This window comes from Podarcis vaucheri (assembly GCF_965113315.1).
Source record: "Podarcis vaucheri genome assembly, chromosome: 5".
NCBI lineage: Eukaryota > Metazoa > Chordata > Lepidosauria > Squamata > Lacertidae > Podarcis > Podarcis vaucheri.
Genome location: NC_138763.1, coordinates 67,507,869 through 67,523,913, shown reverse-complemented (window position 1 = coordinate 67,523,913; position 16,045 = coordinate 67,507,869). Strand labels below are relative to the sequence as shown.

At 42.6% G+C, this 16,045-nt stretch overlaps 1 protein-coding gene and 1 long non-coding RNA gene across 2 annotated transcripts in view; both read left to right on the top strand.

Moving 5' to 3' along the window:
- The window catches only part of LOC309532946 (uncharacterized protein), a 52,754-nt gene extending 43,043 nt beyond the window's left edge, over nucleotides 1-9,711 (top strand). Inside the window, exons 15-20 of the mRNA XM_082223734.1 lie at nucleotides 1,380-1,489; nucleotides 3,180-3,319; nucleotides 5,079-5,225; nucleotides 7,341-7,412; nucleotides 8,174-8,239; nucleotides 9,021-9,711. Of these exons, the coding sequence (XP_082079860.1) occupies nucleotides 1,380-1,489; nucleotides 3,180-3,319; nucleotides 5,079-5,225; nucleotides 7,341-7,412; nucleotides 8,174-8,239; nucleotides 9,021-9,254 (769 nt within the window). The 3' untranslated portion in view covers nucleotides 9,255-9,711. The remainder of the gene's footprint in view (nucleotides 1-1,379; nucleotides 1,490-3,179; nucleotides 3,320-5,078; nucleotides 5,226-7,340; nucleotides 7,413-8,173; nucleotides 8,240-9,020) is intronic.
- LOC309532212 lies at nucleotides 5,243-7,299 on the top strand. The gene is made up of 2 exons (XR_014219657.1): nucleotides 5,243-5,416; nucleotides 5,626-7,299. It is a non-coding gene; the product is annotated as an uncharacterized lncRNA (long non-coding RNA).
- Nucleotides 9,712-16,045: the final 6,334 nt, after the last annotated feature.

The following is a 16,045-nucleotide window of genomic DNA, read 5'->3' as shown; positions in this document are numbered from 1 at the left end:
GGTAAAAATGTAAAGGTACCCCTGACCATTAAGTCCACTCGCGAACGAGTCTGGGGTTGCGGCGCTCATCTCGCTTTATTGGCCGAGGGAGCTGGCGTTTTTCCGCAGACAGGTTCCGGGTCATGCGGCCAGCATGACTAAGCCGCTTCTGGCAAACCAGAGCAGCACACGGAAACACAATTTACCTTCCCACCGGGGAGGTACCTATTTATCTACTTGCACTTTGACGTGCTTTTGAACTGCTAGGTTGGCAGGAGCTGGGACTGAACACGGGAGCTCACCCTGCCGCAGGGATTTGAACCGCCGCCTTCTGATCGGCAAGCCCTAGGCTCTGTGGTTTAGACCACAGCGCCACCCACATCCCAATTATGAAGGTAGGTAATATTAATGAAATTTCCAAGCATAATCAAATCTCGATTTCCAAACACCTCCGTTTTGGAACATTTTGGCTCCTGAACACCGAAAACCTTAAAGTAAGTGTTCTGGTTTTTGAACTTTTTCGTAAGCATCCGACGCGGCTTCTGCTTGAGTGCAAGAAGCTCCTGCAGCCAATCAGAAGCCGCGCCTCGGTTGTAAAACATTGAGGAAGCCAAACGGGCTTCTGGAATGTATTACGTTGTTGGAATGTATTTATTCTGATGGCATGGTTCATGGTTCAAGCAAACATGGTTCATTTACCTGAGTATTCTCTACACTGACTGGCAGTCACTGGGGATCTTCACACTCTACAGCCTTTTTCTATGTGTGATTCCCCTTCATGAGATTTTCTTTTGTGTGTGTGTGATTTTTAGTGATGTTCTGTTGCTGGAACCCATAGCTAAAAAAATTAAAGTGGAGAGTAGAGATGGTGGCTCCATCATCTCATTCCACACACACATTTCAAACAAAACTTCCCAGAAGCCAACTCTAGGGAAAACAGGGGTGGTGCATCCCATTTCACCACTTGAAATGGGAAGTGGTGCCCCACTATGTACCCACTTCCATTGGCACCACCACCATGTGCCCACTTCCACTGGCACCACCTCTGCCCACCCTCCACACTCTCTTCACCACTGAAGGAGAAGCAGCATTGGCACTGGTTTATGGTGCAATCTTGCCAGATCTCACTGAAATCTCACCTGATCTCTCATGCTCCATGAGATCTCACCATAGATGGGTGCCAATGCTGACACCACTTCTCCACCAGTGGTGGAGGTGGCAAGGTGTGAGGGGTACTTGCAAGGCTGCTGCCTCAGGGGCTTCCACCACCTGAGGCAGCTGCTTCACCTCACTTCATGAGTGGACTGGCACAAATGTGAAATATTTGTGAGCTCATAGGAGTCACTAATTTTGCAATAAAATTTAAAAAGCCCAATCTTATTTCCCAATTACTATTTCAGTTTCCATGAAATGGGCATGTATGACCTTCCAGCAGTGATCAACTTTATTTTGAAGAAAACTGGGCAGAAGCAACTGTATTATGTAGGCTACTCTGAAGGTGCTACCATTGGTATGTTAAAATTGAACAATCCCATATCTTTCTCTCTTTCTCCTTTCTCTCCCCTCTCTCTCTGTTGCTCACTTTGTCCTGTGTTTTGCTGTTTTGGATTCTAGAGGCAGCTGTTCCACTATAAGCTGCTCATCCCCTTTTTCTGTGTTGGAAGTCAATCTTGCGCCAACCCTGGCACTGTTGTGTCTGCATTCCCTTTGTGACCTTGCTTGACTCCACTATGGAGTACATAGGGCTTTTCAGGAAAAGTGAGAAGACAGCTTTTTAAATATACAGTGGTACCTCGCAAGACGAATCCCTCGCAAGACAAAAAACTCGCTAGACGAAAGGTTTTTCCGTTTGCGATTTGCCTCGCAAGATGAATTTCCCTATGGGCTTGCTTCGCAAGACGAAAACGTCTTGCAACTTTGTTAAACCGTTAAAACCGTGCTTCGCAAGACGAAAAATTCGCTAGACGGCAAAACTTGCGGAACGAATTAATTTCGTCTTGCGAGGCACCACTGTAGATGATAGATATAGATAGATAGATAGATGATAGATGATAGATGATAGATAGATAGATAGATAGATAGATAGATAGATAGATAGATGATAGATAGATAGATAGATAGATAGATAATAGATAGATAGATAGATGATAGATAAATAGAGATAGATGATAGATAGATAGATGATAGATAGATGATAGATAGATGATAGATAGATAGAGATAGATGATAGATAGATAGATGATAGATAGATGATAGATGATATAGATAGATAGATAGATAGATAGATAGATAGATAGATAGATGATAGATAGATGATAGATAGATAGATAGATAGATAGATGATAGATCGATAGATCGATCGATAGATAGATAGATCGATCGATCGATAGATAGATAGATATAGATGGGAGATATAGATAGGGAACAGAAATCACCAGCCTGAACGTAAGATACATACAATGACCTGTCTTCAACTAGTCCTCTTGTCTCCACCACCCATCAGCTTCAAAAGAGGGGAGGAAAGAGGTTCTGAAGTTAGGTGACGGAACCTTAAAACGTGCCCCATCATCTACCATAAGAGCCTTGCTGCTTACGTACACCTAGAGTTCACAATTTCTCAGAGTGAGATTGATTTAAAGGCTTTTCGGTAACAAGAAAATGTGCTTGCACCATTTACCTTAGGCTATCTTTCCATTGCGGTACAGTGGTGCCAGTTCTTAAATCAAGAAAGACCTACAGAATCTGAGTGCAGAGTCTAGAACGGCTACGACTATGTAGTTTTTGGTAGCTCGAGGGGCAGAGTTCATCTGCTCATTCACCTGATGAGCATATAATTGAGAGGGAAACATTTCGAGAACTGAATAATCACAACAACTGCCTTCCTTTCCTGGCAAGTGGTTTCAAAGTTGCAGTGGTAGAGGTAGCACTCGGGTTTCTCCATCCTTGGTAGATCTATTGCTATCCTTCAATTTCCTCCCAGCAGCTCCAGTGATCATTTAGAATACATATAGGGAATCTGTAGCCCTCCAGATTGCTGTCAGACTCCAACTTTCATCAGCCCCAGTCAATAATATTAGGCCAGCCACAGGCTCTGCATCTCTGCTTTCAGGTCAGGGAATACCCTTTTGGTAAACTGGAGAATCACTTAACATGATTCTAAATGCTCACTGTGTTTTTTCTCCCTCCCTCTTTCTCCTTAGGCCTCATAGCATTTTCAGCCATACCAGAGCTGTCTCAAAAAATCAAAACATTCTTTGCCCTGGCTCCTGTGATTTCTCTTAGGCATGCAACAAGTCTTCCTTTCGAACTTGGTGTCTTCCTTCCTGAATATTCATCCAAGGTATTGGTCAATCACTATTTCATGACTGATGAAATCAAGAAATGCAAAGCTAATGGGTCCCTAAAAGTCACTTCTACCATAAATCCGTGACAAATATTTCTAGTTACTCATCTAGGTTACTGTGTGCAAGAAAAGAAAGATTCTATAAACTGCATGTATCTATAGAAGAATATAACAGACTACAATTTTTGCAGGAATGTTGTGTTCCCCTGAGATTATTCTGAATGCAGGGCAAGTTAGAAATGTGCTAGATAAAAGGTAAATTTGGTTCACATGCAATTCATGCACTGCAAAATTTCATCTACAAAAAATGTGTTTGAGAACCGATCACATCAATTGGCTTTACTATTAATTTCAGTGAGCTGTCGATTGCACTGTCAATGAAACGAAGAAAGTAAACTAAAATACAAAGAAACTAAAGTTTAAATAGATCAGTTCTTGGGGGGGGGGGATATGCATCTGTCAGGTGTGTCTGCTGCACACCCAGAAAGGGATGGAGGAGAAATTTAATACAATTTGCATTTATAAGCAAGTGTACCAAATATGCCCTTCGAAAACAATATACAATCAAATTCAGCATCCCGGGTCACAACAGTTGCTTAGGGGGTGGAAGGTTGCCACCTCTTACCTACATCATGCCAGCTGCATTGTTGTTGCTGGAGTTCTGCCCTCACGGGACAGCACCAGCCAATCAGCTCTCAGTATGAGTGTGGCCGTGGGTGAGTTAACCACGGCGCAGCCAGCCGTTCCCCTGTCTCTCGCCCCATCGCTGGATCACCTGACCCACTCACCCTCTTTTCATGCTATGCTCAGATATGACCTTGCGATGGACAATTGTCAGATTCATCCATCTACACGTTTCCGAGCACAATTCAAAGTATTGGTGCTGACCTTTAAAGCCCTAAATGGCCTCGGTCCAGTATATCTGAAGGAGCGCCTCCACCCCCATTGTTCAGCCCAGACACTGAGATCCAGCGCCGAGGGCCTTCTGGCGGTTCCCTCGCTACAAGAAGCCAAGTTACAGGGAACCAGGCAGAGGGCCTTCTCGGTAGTGGCACCTGCCCTGTGGAATGCCCTCCCACCAAATATCAAAGAGAAAAACAACTACCAGACTTTTAGAAGACATCTGAAGACATTTAGAGAAGCTTTTAATGTTTAACAGACTATTGTATTTTAATATTTTGTTGGAAGCTGCCCAGAGTGGCTGGGGAAACCCAGCCAGATGGGCGGGGTACAAATAAATAAATAAATTATTATTATTATTATTATTATTATTATTATTATTATTATTATTATCCCAACCTTCCTTTGCTAAGTAGATCAGTCAGATTATCCTTGCAAGCTTCCCTGCAATTAGAACCAGGCATGTTCAGCTGAATGGTCTTACAATCCCCTTTCAGCTTTCTCACTGAATGTAGCAGGGTTGGAGATGGAATAGGTGCAAACAGCAACAAGGAAATCTCTAGAGACACAGCTAATTCTGCAAACAAAAACAATTGAAGTTCAATATAAGTAACACATTTTGCGAGCCCACGTGCTAAACCCTGTCCCTGGAGCCTACCCCCCCCCCAAATGAGACATGACAACAGTGTATGGGTTTAAAATTAGGCCACAACTTTATTGAATTTCAGATGTAGGAACCTTGGCTTAGGCCTTGGAAGGATTCCCTCTCATACCCTACAGGGGCTGAGGATGCGCAGGGCAGTCGGACAAAAACAATTAAAGTTCAATATAAGTAACACCTTTTATATCTTTGCAGGGGCTGCTTGTCAGAGGAGAATTTTACCTGCCTTACAAGGCCTGGAAATACTTCATCAACACAATGTGCAGTGTTTCACTACTGCATACAGGCTGTGCATATACCATTTTCTTTTCGGGTGGAATCAATTTTGCAAATATAAATATGGTATGTAGACGTACGTGTGAAGAAGTCACAGTAGCTAATTCCTGGTTTGCTGAATTTTCATGAGGTTCCATTTTTCAGGGGTGAAAAGCCCCATGGAAAATTGAAAGCTCACTTAGAGGAAGACTGAAGTCAGGTATGCATGGAAAGCAAGTCTCACTGAGCAGAAGAGAAAATAAAAAAAAATCCTTCCAGTAGCACCTTAAAGACCAACTAAGTTAGTTCTTGGTATGAGCTTTCGTGTGCATGCACACTTCTTCAGATACACTGAAACAGAAGTTGCCAGATCCTTCTATATAGTGAGAAGGTGGGGAGGGGTATTACTCAGAAGGAATGGGAATGGGAGATTGGTAGATAGCTGAGATGAGCAGAAGAGAACTTACTTCTGAGTAGATGTGCCTAGCATTGCCCTATTACAGCACACTCCTACACATGTATATTCAGATGCAAGTCTCATTCAGTTCAATGGGATTTATTGTCATGGAAATGGGTGTAGCATTGCAGCCACTGACTTTTACTGGTTTGGGGGTTGGGGATGCACATGTCTGGAGCCCTGATATGATCTGATTTCAGATCAGAAAGTGTTTTTTTAAAAAACCAACCAACCAACCAAAACAAATATGCCTTCATTTCTACTATACTTCCAATGTTTTCTGGAATCGCTTGCCCAAATTTCGCTTTGTAAAATGGCTCAAGTTCTTATTCTGGTCCCTTTTTCAATCAGATGTATTTTCCTAGTTCCCTATTACCACCACAAGGTGGTGCTATTCCAGGTGCTTATTTCTGTCTTTGGCATGCGAGAGAAGTAGATGGAGCAGCTGCCAACTGATATTTCCTGTGAAACAAGACCCGGGAAATTAGCATAAATAAAACTAGAAATGTTCTGTACTGCAAATTGGGGTGTGTGGGGTGTATAGGGAGGGGTAGTACCTTTGATGGGGGACATGTCATGTTCCTTCTGGGGTAGTTTGTCCACCTTTGTCCCCCCACCCTGCACTCAGCTCTTACTTGTGGCTCCTAGAAGCTGTCAGCTTTGCCAGTGGCCACACTCCAGGAACAGCTTCGACTGGCTGGTTAAACCAGGTGAGGGTAGTTGATGGGTCTCAAACTCTCAGTGAGTTAGGGGCTTCCCCTGCATGTGAGCAGACCAAAAGTGGGTCCAACAGTCAAGAAGGTATTTTTTTGCACATGCTCTAGAGAGAAGTAAGGGGCAGATGGGGCTCATCAACTTGGGAAAGTAGCCCCTCTAGGAAAAGGAAGACTCTGATCCTAAACCTCTGCTGCCATGTGGTATATCTTCAGAAGAAGAAAAGGCTGAGTAAGCCCTACATAAATCCGAAGACTGTTTGGATGGTGCCTTGTACACCTCCTTCTGGCAACTCCTGCAGCCAAACTGGTGCCAAATGTATTGCTCTGCTTTCCTTTGGACCACATCAACAAGGCCGAAAGAGGGGTCTTGTTATTTGGGCAACCTCTATGCACATTGCCCAGACTTGCACTCCAAGGAGGTGACTTTAGCAGTAACTAACGCACTGCGGAGGTGCACTCTACCCATTTCTCAAGACAAACAGATGCCGACAACTGCAAAGAAAACAAACATAGAGTGATCGCATACATTTGAAGCCATGCACATCTGGTGTGTTTCACCCCAATTTTGTTCTATTTACTTTGGGATTCCTCATGGAGTTGGCATGCCTGCATCCTGTTTTCATAGTGACCAACCTGATTCCTATAGGAAATCCACAAGCAGGGCCTCAATCTCCCTAATCCTTTTCCCCAGCAACTGCTACTCAGAGGTATATTGCCTCTGTCACTAGAGACATTACATAGCCATGCAGTTTTGTCACCCATGAATTTGTATTAACCCCTTTTAAAGCCAATCTTGTTCTTGTAATGCAAGGGGGAGCATGATTTCCCTCTTCCTCCATTCTTTGCAAACTATGCATAATTGTATACTTTCTAGCTCACCCTTTTTCTCAACTAAGCTGCCCTAGCAATTGTTGTAGCACTAATTTGTAGGGTAACTGATGTTTTTCTTCTTCTTTCCACTAGCTTTTCTGTTTTCTTTTCTTTCTTTCTTTTAAAAAAGGTGTTGTTTTTTTGAAACTTTACTTGCAGAGTCGACTGGATGTATATGCAGCTCACTTTCCAGATCGAACATCATCTAAAAACATTGTACACTGGAAACAGGTAGAGAGTTTCACACTTTGAAGAATAGAGTTCTATGCTTGCATGTACACTCAAAATCACAAATTCATATAGGTTTTATATAACACTAAACTTTCAAAGCTCACACCTAAGAACTACGGAAGAGTTAGTACACTTAATATTCCCTGGGAAGTCGCTACAAAAATTAAGCCATTTTATGTTTGTACTACGGGACGCGGGTGGTGCTGTGGGTAAAACCTCAGCACCTAGGACTTGCCGATCGTCAGGTCGGCGGTTCGAATCCCCGCAGCGGGGTGCGCTCCCGTTGCTCGGTCCCAGCGCCTGCCAACCTAGCAGTTCGAAAGTACCTCCGGGTGCAAGTAGATAAATAGGGCCCACTTATTAGTGGGAAGGTAAATGGTGTTTCCGTGTGCTGCGCTGGCTCGCCAGATGCAGCTTGTCACGCTGACCACGTGACCCGGAAGTGTCTGCGGACAGCGCTGGCCCCCGGCCTCTTAAGTGAGATGGGCGCACAACCCTAGAGTCGGACACGACTGGCCCGTACGGGCAGGGGTACCTTTACCTTTACCTTTATGTTTGTACTGTTGTTCTAATAGGAGTTTAAATCCTGGTTTTCTTTATGTAGACAGAGCTGACAGGTCTTTGCTAATGAGGATCCCTGTAAACCTCTTTGTAAGCTGCCTTTACATTTCCACGATATTGTAGATTTAGTTTTCTCAATGGCAGGGTTTTCACAATCCTCAGTAATACGTATCATATAATATTTCCTATTATTTTGATAGGTAAGAGAATCGGGAATATTCAGGTGTTTTGACTACGGGGATGAGAATCAGGCAATATATAACCAGGTAAGAGAGAACAATTAGTTTTTTTTACAGTGAAAATAGAACTCTGCATCAAGGACACTTATTTAGATTGGGTCTGAAATGAGACTTGTTGCGTACTAGCACAACCCAGATAATATTAACCATTTAGATGTCTTCCCAGATGAAAGCTCAATCATTTTATTCATTTATTTATATACATCCCACCTTTTCTCGGCAGAGTTCAAGGCAGCACACATGGTTCTCCTCCTCCCCGTTATTTCTTGATAGCTACCCTATGGGGAAGCCTAGAGTGATTGTGACTGATCCAGGGTTGCTCCATGAACTTCATGAATGGGTGGGGATGTAAACTTTGGTCTCCAAGTTCTAGTTCAACAATCTAACCACAATAATGCAATAGCTCTGAGTTAATGTGAATATGATCTCTAAAGGTGTTTTCCTCCACAAGCTGAGAGCATGGTGGGCACAGGGATGTGTGTATTAGCCCCTCCTTCAACCCCACCCTTCTGCTGGATCCAACCTCAGACCACACATTTGGCCAAAGTCTGAAGGGAGGGCCTGGATGTGTGTAGTTGTGTGCTTGTGGTTTCTCTCACATGACTAGAAGCTTAGAAATATGTGAGCTCCAACCCTATTCAAAGCATGTTAGAAAACCTTGAGTGTTCCAGTCAGAATCAAGAAAAACCCATCCTTCATATAAGCCTGTGAACAGCCCACAGGCAGTCTGAATTGTGTCAAGATGCTGTCACTAAGACCACTTGTGTGTTTATGGGTGTTTAATGATCTTCTGTCTTTTACTTTCCAGAGCTTTCCTCCCGAATATAAAATAGAGGACATGACTGTGCCAACTGCAGTGTGGTTTGGTGCGAATGACATAATCGCAACCCCAGGAGATATAGACTTCTTACTTCCTCGTATCACTAACCTGATTTACTATGAAAATATATCACACTGGAACCACTGGGATTTTCTCTGGGGCCTCAGTGCCCCCAGACTCCTGTACAGCAAAATCATAGAGTTCATGGGGAAGTCTCTGTAAATAAATACTTTGCTAAGATGGCTTTAACTTCATTTCCTTTATTGACACATCTTTCTTTAACACCTGTCACAACAAACCCTGTGCAGTAAGCTACGCTGGTGTGGAAAGCCTTTCTAGTATTTAAAGGTGCTTCATTTTTTCCCCTGGATCATGTCCATTGTTTTGGTCACATTTGCCCCATACATTTGAAGAACTATGATACCGTTTTAACAGTTATCATTTCCCCAAAGAATGCTGGGAAGTGTAGTTTGTTAAGGCTGCTGAGAGTTGCTATGAAAGCCCTGTTCCTCTCAGAGAACTACAGTTGTCAAGAGTAGTTTAACAATCAATCCCTCTTCCCAGGGAAAGTATAATGTGTTATTATGTTTTTATATATGTTGGAAGATGCCCAGAGTGCCTGGGGCAACGCAATCAGATGGGTAGGGTATAAATAATAAAATTATTATTATAATTATCATGTAATAGCATTTCATTGAAGAAATGTTGGCAGATATGTTAAAGCTTTCTTGCATTCATGCAAAACCTGTCCTAACTGGTTTCTCAAGCAAGGTGTTTTAGTGAATTGAGAAGTTCTGTAGGTCCGTATAGTTAAAGCCATGGTTTTCCCAGTAGTGATGTATGTAAGTGAGAGCTGGACCATAAAGAAGGCTGATTGCCGAAGAATTGATTCTTTTGAATTATGGTGCTGGAGGAGACTCTTGAGAGTCCCATGGACTGCAAGAAGATCAAACCTATCCATTCTTAAGGAAATCAGCCCTGAGTGCTCACTGGAAGGACAGATCTTGAAGCTGAGACTCCGATACTTTGGCCACCTCATGAGAAGAGAAGACTCCCTGGAAAAGACCCTGATGTTGGGAAAGATGGAGGGCACAATGAGAAGGGGATGACAGAGGACGAGATGGTTGGATAGTGTTCTCGAAGCTACCAACATAGAATCATAGAATCATAGAGTTGGAAGAGACCACAAGGGCCATCGAGTCCAACCCCCTGCCAAGCAGGAAAAGTTTGACCAAACTACGGGAGGCAGTGAAAGACAGGAGTGCCTGGCGTGCTCTCGTCCATGGGGTCACGAAGAGTCAGACACGACTAAATGACTAAACAACAACAACAACATGTATGTGACAGTGTCTGTGTATGAACGACACTCAAATGAACTCAAATGAGTTCATCAGGGATCCATTTCCAAGCCTCTCTCACTAGTTTCCATTTCAGCAGGATCCATATCCTGGTGGCACCCAGCTCTCTCTTCAGAAATCTTCATCTCCATCCGGTCTTGCAGCTCCTGCTGCCTGCAGCAACATTCAGCTTGGATGTTTCATCACCATTTAAAACTCAGCACAACACAGAGCAAACTTCTCATCTATCCTTCTAAGTCTTTGCCTCCTCACAGAAGACATGGTAACACAGAAATGGGCTTTTTCACTGCTGGTGCCAGTGTTGTTGAATTCCCTCCTGGCTAAAATACAAGAGGCCCAATCTGTGTTGGTATTCCATTGGATCATGTAAACACACCTGTTAAGGCAGGCATTCTCCTGAAATGAACTCCTGATTTTATTGTATTAGTTTTATGCTATGTGAGTGTTTGTGTGTATATATATATATATATTCTAATTAAGGGTGCCTTAATGCCCCAATGGATTGCCCATTGTTTCGTTTAATTATGCACTGATTTTGCAGTTGCAACCCACTTAGAAACTATTTGCTAAATAAACAAATAAAATATTGCTCATTTTCATTCATGGACAGTGTCTCCATCCACCTTATTGAAGTAGGAGCATTGTGATGCATCCTTCCTTCTCTTTTTCTTGCCATATTTGATCCTGAAATAAATTGTTTGACAACTCTGGTTCACATGTTTCTGCACAGGTGAGCCTAGTAGTCATCTTACGACTTTGACTACAGCAACCTCTCTTTCCTGTCCTTCTGTTATGGCTCAGGCCTCTATCCTGACTACGGCCATTAAAACCATCAATGCCATGTTCATCAGAGAATGTGACAGACACCCTTAGATCCTAATGTGAACTTCCTGTTTGCTCATACTCCTAAGCCCTTTTCAGGCATCCCTATGAAGCATGAATCAGATGTGCCCCTGTCATTGCCACAGGAGCAGATACCACAAGGTGAGAGGGCAAATAGGTAGGAATGGAGGGTGATGAAGGCAGTTTGAGGCCGGCTAGTCACTTTTGAATATTACTGAGCAGGACCCAGGAAATATCATCTTTCCTGCAACCCCAGCCCCAACCTATGTACCCTACAAATCTGCTGCAGAAGGTTGGGTGGAGATTTTGAGGGTTCACAGGAAGAAGAGGGGAATGGCAAATCACTCCCTCAGGAATGCAGGCTGCACAGTGATGGGTGCAACCAAGTTCCGTTAAAAACACATCTTAATTTTAAAACTTAAACTTTTTTTTAAAAAAACGGAAAAGGTGGGATGGTAAGTGTTTTATGAACATTACATGTAACATCCTACTTTATATAAAGGAACAAATTCCTAGAAAGTAATAGACAGTGAATCATATTTTTTTTGGGGGGGGGGGGACTACACATTGTTCTTAACGACAGCACATTGACACAATTTAGACCATCTACGGGCTATTCGCAGGCTTATATGGAGGGTGTTTCCCCCCCTTCTTTTTAACTAGAAGACTCATGGTTTGCTTGGTTCGCTAAGAGGCTTTAAGCTAGGGGTAGTGAATCCTCTGAGGCTCTCCTCAGATTAGCTCCTGCAAGGATTCCAGCTTCTCTCTTTTTTATGCTTTTGTCTCCGTGTGCTGCAAAGTTAACTCTCGCCACTCCACTCTCTGCTAGGCTTCTCCCTTCCCATATGCTGCTGTTGAGTCTTCTCCACTTGACTCCCACCACTTCTTTTATCTTCATTGCCCTCCGGCTGACTGTGGCGCCCAGCTGGGGTGCAGTTGGACTTTATCCCCATCCTGGTTCCACCCCTCTGCTTGATCCTGATAGGGTAATTTCAAATTTCACGAAGGTGGCCAGTCAGGAAGATGTTCCAGTGGCCAGCTACCATGATGAAGTCATTTCACCCTCTTGGGGGAGGAAGGGAGGGGCTTCTTCACAGGGCCACAAGCGCTGTCCACATAAGTGGCCATTTTCCACCCAAAGCCCAATAAAAAGTACATTAATTTGCACCCGTTTGAATGGTTTTAATAGTTTTTAGGGTTTGTAGGTATGGTTTTCATTTTAAAAATAATTTGTATTTTTTATATTATAGCTTTTTAAAAATATATTGTTGCAGGAATGTTAAAAGGAACTGCACAGTAAAATGAAGGGTGGCTTAAAAACTATTGGCATAGGCATTGCATAATAAAATTTATTAAGCAAATCACTTTAAGGTCATGGATCGTCTATTCAGGATTCATTTCCATAACATTAACTCCACTGTTTCTGAATATTTGTGCATAATATCCCTCATTAGTAAATTGGGAGAACATAGATGTCTATCAAGTCCTTTTCAGGGAAGAAAAAGCAAATTGCACACTTTCCCATGGGATGGAATGGGATGGAATGAGGAGAATTTTCCAAAAAGCCCTGTGGGTGCATTGTCTGTATTCATTGGGTGTTCCCCGTGGAACTTACTATAACATAATAATTTTTAATAATAATTTATTAATTATACTCCGCCCATCTGGCTGGGTTTCCCAAGCCACTCAAGACCAACAAAACAATCGCAGAAACAAATAGTCTCTTGTGAAACACACAAAAGGAATCACTGTGGCAATTGGTAGTGGTGGCGTTGTTTACGGAGGCATCCTTTGAAGATCCTGCTCCTGTCTAAACAGAGCAAGACGACTCTGGAAGGTAATATATTTACTTATTCTATGTTTTAGGGATGCAGAATATCAGTAAGCAAAACTCTTGTCTTCAATATATTAGGCGAGTCTCATCAAAAATGTTCATAGCCTTGACAGTAAAGGGATTATTCATCAGTTCCAAGAAACAGTTAATATGTGTGATGTTGGTCTTTCCTTGCTATTCCCAAAGGAGACAGAATTAAATGGAATGCAGGAAGGCTACATTGACTTGGCTTCTCTGTACTGTGCTCAGAGCTCAGAAAGTAATAGAAGACAAGTAAAATACGCTGTGGCTAGCATTTAAATACACACACACACACACACACATATATATCTTAAAGCAATGAGAAACCTGTGGCCATCTGGATGATGTTGGACTCTGGCTCCTATCAGCCCCAGCCAGCATGGCCAATGGTCAGGGGTAGTGGGAACCAGCAGTGGAGAGCTAATATCTCTGACTTAAGGTGAAGATAGCTCTAGAAACTAGAAGCAATGCAAATAGTGTGAGTTGTGCTTCATCTATTCACACTTCTTGTCTGCTTCCACAGTCTTCCATATATCCTTATGTTTTGTAAGGAACTATGAAGATGAGAATCCTGTGGAGGACTGGAATTTTCAGAGTTGTTTTTTAACAACGTAAAAAATAGATGCAGGCATTGTCTATATCATATAGTTTGCAACATAATTAGTACTATGCATATGCTAACAAGGTCTAACTGGTTAGACATGTGATCTTGAGGGAAATGACTATTACTATATTTGTATGCATTTATAGCCTAGTTATCACCATATGGTTCCCAGGCAGGTTACAAACACGTAAAATATGGCCTGCTGTTTTCTTCCATGGGAGAATTTTCACCTTGTGTCATGGTCTTTATAAATGCATGACCTACTCATTCAGAACCTTCTACAGAAAGCCAGTTCCTATTTGTACTAGTGTAAATAATCCACTGTTCAGCTGTCTCCGGCGGTTCGAATCCCCGCGACGGGGTGAGCTCCCATTTCTCGGTCCCTGCTCCTGCCAACCTAGCAGTCTGAAAGCACATCAAAGTGCAAATAGAGAAATAGGTACCGCTCCAGCAGAAAGGTAAACGGCGTTTTCGTGCGCCGCTCTGGTTTGCCAGAAGCAGCTTAGTCATGCTGGCTACATGACCCGGAAGCTGTACGCCGGCTCCCTTGGCCAATAAAGCGAGATGAGTGCCGCAACCCCAGTTGGTCATGACTGGACCTAATAGTCAGGGGTCCCTTTAATTTACCTTTACCTTTATCTTTACAAACCAAATATTAAAGGAAAGAAATGACAAGATAAGAGGCATTTTTCATAAATGGCTTAGATGGTACACCAGTGATAAAACTATACAAGATCATTCATAGGCTTCTTCACACAATGAACACAGGTAGAAGCTGTCTCTTTCACATTTGTAAGTGTTTGTGTGAATAAGTCCTTAGCTTCTATATACAGTTCAACTACTGTGTACACAGACTGTATGCTCATTGAACATTACCTGTGAATAACACTTTGACTATACAGCTAGATTATTTGTGAATGTAATGTGTGAACACCCTTATTGTGCCTTTTAAACAAGAACATAGGAGGCACAGTAAAAAAATTCCTTCCAGTAGCACCTTAAAGACCAACTAAGTTAGTTCTTGGTATGAGCTTTCGTGTGCATGCACACTTCTTCAGATAGGAAATTCCTGACTTCACCCAGATAAAACTATCTCCAGGGCCATCTAGTGACTAAACCAACATACTGTTAAAAGTGGTTGCTTAAAGGTCTACTCTCCAGCAGATAGATTAAAATGTTATGAATTAAAAAATCTGTTTTTTGTTCTTTCAGAGTGAGGTGATTTGCTACAAAGGATACCCCAGTGAAGAGTATGAAGTGTTAACAGATGATGGTTATTATTTGACAATAAACAAAATACCGTCTGGAAGAAAAAATATTGCAGTTGATGGTTTCTCATAATTTCTTTTTAAAAATAAGTCCAAAACAAATCCCTAGCCTGTCAAGGTGGTATAATAACAGCCTTGACAGCTATGCCAGCACAAAGTTATATACATGCTTGAAGCGACTGGCCCCAGAAGGTTATTGGTTGACACCTAGAGCCCCATTAAAGTATTAAGAATAACAAATATGGGTTTAAACTGGATGGGTGAAGGGGCAGCACATCTGCTCCACTCCTCAACTGTCTTGGGTTGAGCAAGAAGGTCAGAAGAGGGCTTCAAAGTACATTCAGTTGAACGCTCTAAAAAGTCTTCCTGCACTTGAGAATTCGGACTTACCTGCATTACCAGTTAAAGTGAATGTGACTCCTGTGAGGAGAACTTGAGCTTATAGGGTTAAACAGCTCAGAGTGTGCGTTCTGCCTACTGTGGGGCGGAGAGAGACCACCTGGTGTTTGCTTCCATAAACTCAGAGAATGCATGGACGATGAACAGGGCTACGTGGATTAGCCCCAGGGCTTTTTTCCAGCTAGAACTTTCCGGAACTCAGTTCTGGCACCATTCAGGTGGGAGACATTGCCATTCTAAGAGAACAAGGCAGATGTTCATGGTAAGTTCTGGCACCTCTTCTTTTAGAAAAATAGCACTGGTTACCCCAAAATTTTTGGTGGGGAATTCTCTATAAATAAATATTTTGCCATGATGGATTTGAGTTCATTGAATTTATTGATGCTTCTTTTCATTACGCGAAATCTGCTTTCGCACCAAAATCAGATCTGAAGTCAAATAGAAATGGGTCAAGATATAGTGGTACCTTGGTTTACGAGCAGCCCTGTTAACAAACTATTCAGTTTTTGAAATCCGCAAAACCGGAAGTAGTGTTCCAGTTTGCGAACTTTACCTCTGTCTACAAACGGAAGCCTAACGGTGGAAGGGCACTGGTGGTGGGAGGCCTCATTAGGGAAAGCGTTCATCGGATTAAGAACAGATTTGTTTTAAGAATGGACTTCAGGAACAGATTAAGTTCATAAACC